This window comes from Penaeus japonicus, unplaced genomic scaffold, assembly GCF_977035675.1.
Source record: "Penaeus japonicus unplaced genomic scaffold, GWHDUDI00000001_assembly GWHDUDI00000001, whole genome shotgun sequence".
Classification (NCBI taxonomy): Eukaryota; Metazoa; Arthropoda; class Malacostraca; order Decapoda; family Penaeidae; genus Penaeus; species Penaeus japonicus.
The window spans coordinates 6409780-6412279 of NW_028234403.1; the positions used below are offsets into that span (position 1 = coordinate 6409780).

A 2500-nucleotide genomic window follows, 5' to 3' on the forward strand; every position below is an offset into this window, starting at 1 on the left:
AATGAATACCTGGCGTCTTCCCCTGGCGAGAGGCTAAGGAGAAGGAGAGGGCAGGTGATCCACATAACAGTCTTGGCTTCAAGGAATTGCCTCACAACATCCGCTTTGGTGAACACCATAAGCACCACGCTGTATTGCTCATTTAAGCCGCGCCGGAAGTCAGGGAACCCTCCAGTCGCCTGCAGGAGGCCTTGCATATCCCCCAGCTGAATAGACAGGTTGTGGGGCTTCGTCAGGAAATTCTGGAGGACGTCCATGGCTTCAGGGGAACCGTCATGAAGAATTACACCCGAATTGGCTGTTCGGAGGGCCATGCTTATGAGTCTCGCCCCCTCGTGTATGACGTCACCAGGAACGTTCGGGGGCTTTGATGGAAGGATTCTATCAAGTGTTCCATGTTGACCTAGAAATTAGTTTAACAGTATTTTGTATCACCGTTTTTTTTTTATTTAGATTTACTTCTGTTAAAATAAATTTTCAATCCTAAACATACATGTGACCAACAACATGAATATCCTTTATAGCATAAAATACACACAAACACGCAAAAAAAAAAGTCGAATGCACCTGAATACAGAGAAGAACTATATATCATATTTTATGTGGTGTATTAAGGTGATGGCACGATGAATTACTTATCTTTATCTCTTTTATCCCTGCATACACGCATACTAAATATTACAAGAACTTGCTCAACGTTTCCTGACATTTCTTTTTTTACACAGACTACATTTCTTGCATGACAACACAAAGCCAAGCGAAAGCCTGTCTAAGTTGACGGAAGGTCTTGCAATTTGCATTGCATATTGATCAGTCCATATCCACGAACCCCCAAGAGCGAATCTCTTTTCACGACGAGAGTACAGTATAGTAATATCAGTGATTGAGAATGATAAGTGTAACACCAAGTTGCAATCCCCTGCAGAATGTGGGAACGATGTGTACTCAGGGTTGTTCGATGATGATTGAAATAAAGATGCAAGCAGGTGGTAGATTCTAAGGGTGAAGATAGATTGCCACATTGATCAAAGCGATTTTCTTTCATAGATAGTGTATAAGTCCTAAAAGACTGAATGACTAATAATGTCAAGGTGGGCAAAGTAATGTAATGGAGGGCATTGATCTCCTCCGCATCGTTTTATAAGATTCAATTGTAATTTTGGTCTAAATTTCGACGTATCTGAAAAGACGAACGATCGGAAGGAATATAAAGTAATCATGGTGTTCAAATTATCAATTCTGTGCATTGCATGACACCCCAGGCTTCGAGTACCTAATCATGGAGAAGTGGATACCGTATGCTTTTTCCCAACCCTTTTATACCATCTTCTATTTGCTCCTATTTATCCCTATTTTATCTACTCCTATTTATCCCTATTTTATCTACTCCTATTTATCCCTATTTTATCTACTCCTATTTATCCCTATTTTATCTACTCCTATTTATCCCTATTTTATCTACTCCTATTTATCCCTATTTTATCTACTCCTATTTATCCTATTTATACTTACCGTCGGCGTGGGAGAGCACGGCAGCCAGCACGAGGACTTGCACAGTAGACAAGACAGTCATCTTACGTCATCAATAATTTTAAGCAGTGCGACTTGATCTGAAATTTATATGTGCAAAAGATTACATATGCAGCTTGTACAGGCGTTGAGGGGATTATGAAGGTTTCATATGAAGTAATTTCAATTTTAGTGTTAATTATATTGCATGTTAGCGCAGGTCTTGGCCAGATTCAGAGCAATAAAGCACATTGAAAAATAAGTGTAGTGTGCACGATGAGATGCAGTCAAGCCATAAGGCGTCCACGAAAAAAAAAATGTGAGTATGATTTAATGAGTTCGGAATCAGATTCAGATTTCGAGAAGCAAGAGAAATATGATGGTGGTGTCGAAGTATGGTTGTCTATTACAGGACATTAAAAAAAATATATATCAACGTTAGAATTCCTTCATGTAAGGGTAGATGCACCGTGCAGTATTCTGTAACCTCGAAGTGCATTAATCAGTTTCACAGAATATGAAAAATCCAACCTTCACATCGCAAATGGATTGCTTTAAAACACCTTCTTCCAAGCAACCCGGCACACACTTGCCAATTCTGCTCCACCGCAAAGCGCAATCGCTCGCTTCAGAAATCTGGCCGTTGTTTGTTCCCTTCTAACCCCGAGGACTCACAGTTCCGTCGCCTACGGGACCTGAATGCTGACATCGTGGGGTCTGCACTTGCTTATATGCAACGCAGGGTAAGGTATTGATGGGACACTTCGCACCGATTGGCTCCGTGTCGCCAAACCCCCTCCCCCCTGTCCATTGGCCGAATGTGTCACCTTCGCTATGAGTTTTATTTTATTTTATTTTATTTTTTTCATTTCTGGATTGACAGATATTACATTGATTCACTCAAAGGGCGTCTAGAAATCACTGTCGGTGTCTCGTCACTTTCTTAATTCAGATGATTACAAGCATATATACGTGTATTTAATGCCTGTTT

At 40.6% G+C, this 2500-nt stretch overlaps 1 protein-coding gene across 1 annotated transcript in view; it reads right to left on the reverse strand.

Moving 5' to 3' along the window:
• LOC147472454 (glutamate receptor ionotropic, delta-2-like) overlaps window positions 1-1573 on the reverse strand; it is a 6401-nt gene extending 4828 nt beyond the window's left edge. Inside the window, exons 1-3 of the mRNA XM_086540779.1 lie at window positions 1513-1573; window positions 722-919; window positions 10-403 (exon numbers count right to left, since the gene is read on the reverse strand). Coding sequence (XP_086396905.1) covers window positions 10-403; window positions 722-919; window positions 1513-1573 — 653 coding nt within the window. The remainder of the gene's footprint in view (window positions 1-9; window positions 404-721; window positions 920-1512) is intronic.
• Between the last annotated feature and the right edge of the window lie 927 nt (window positions 1574-2500).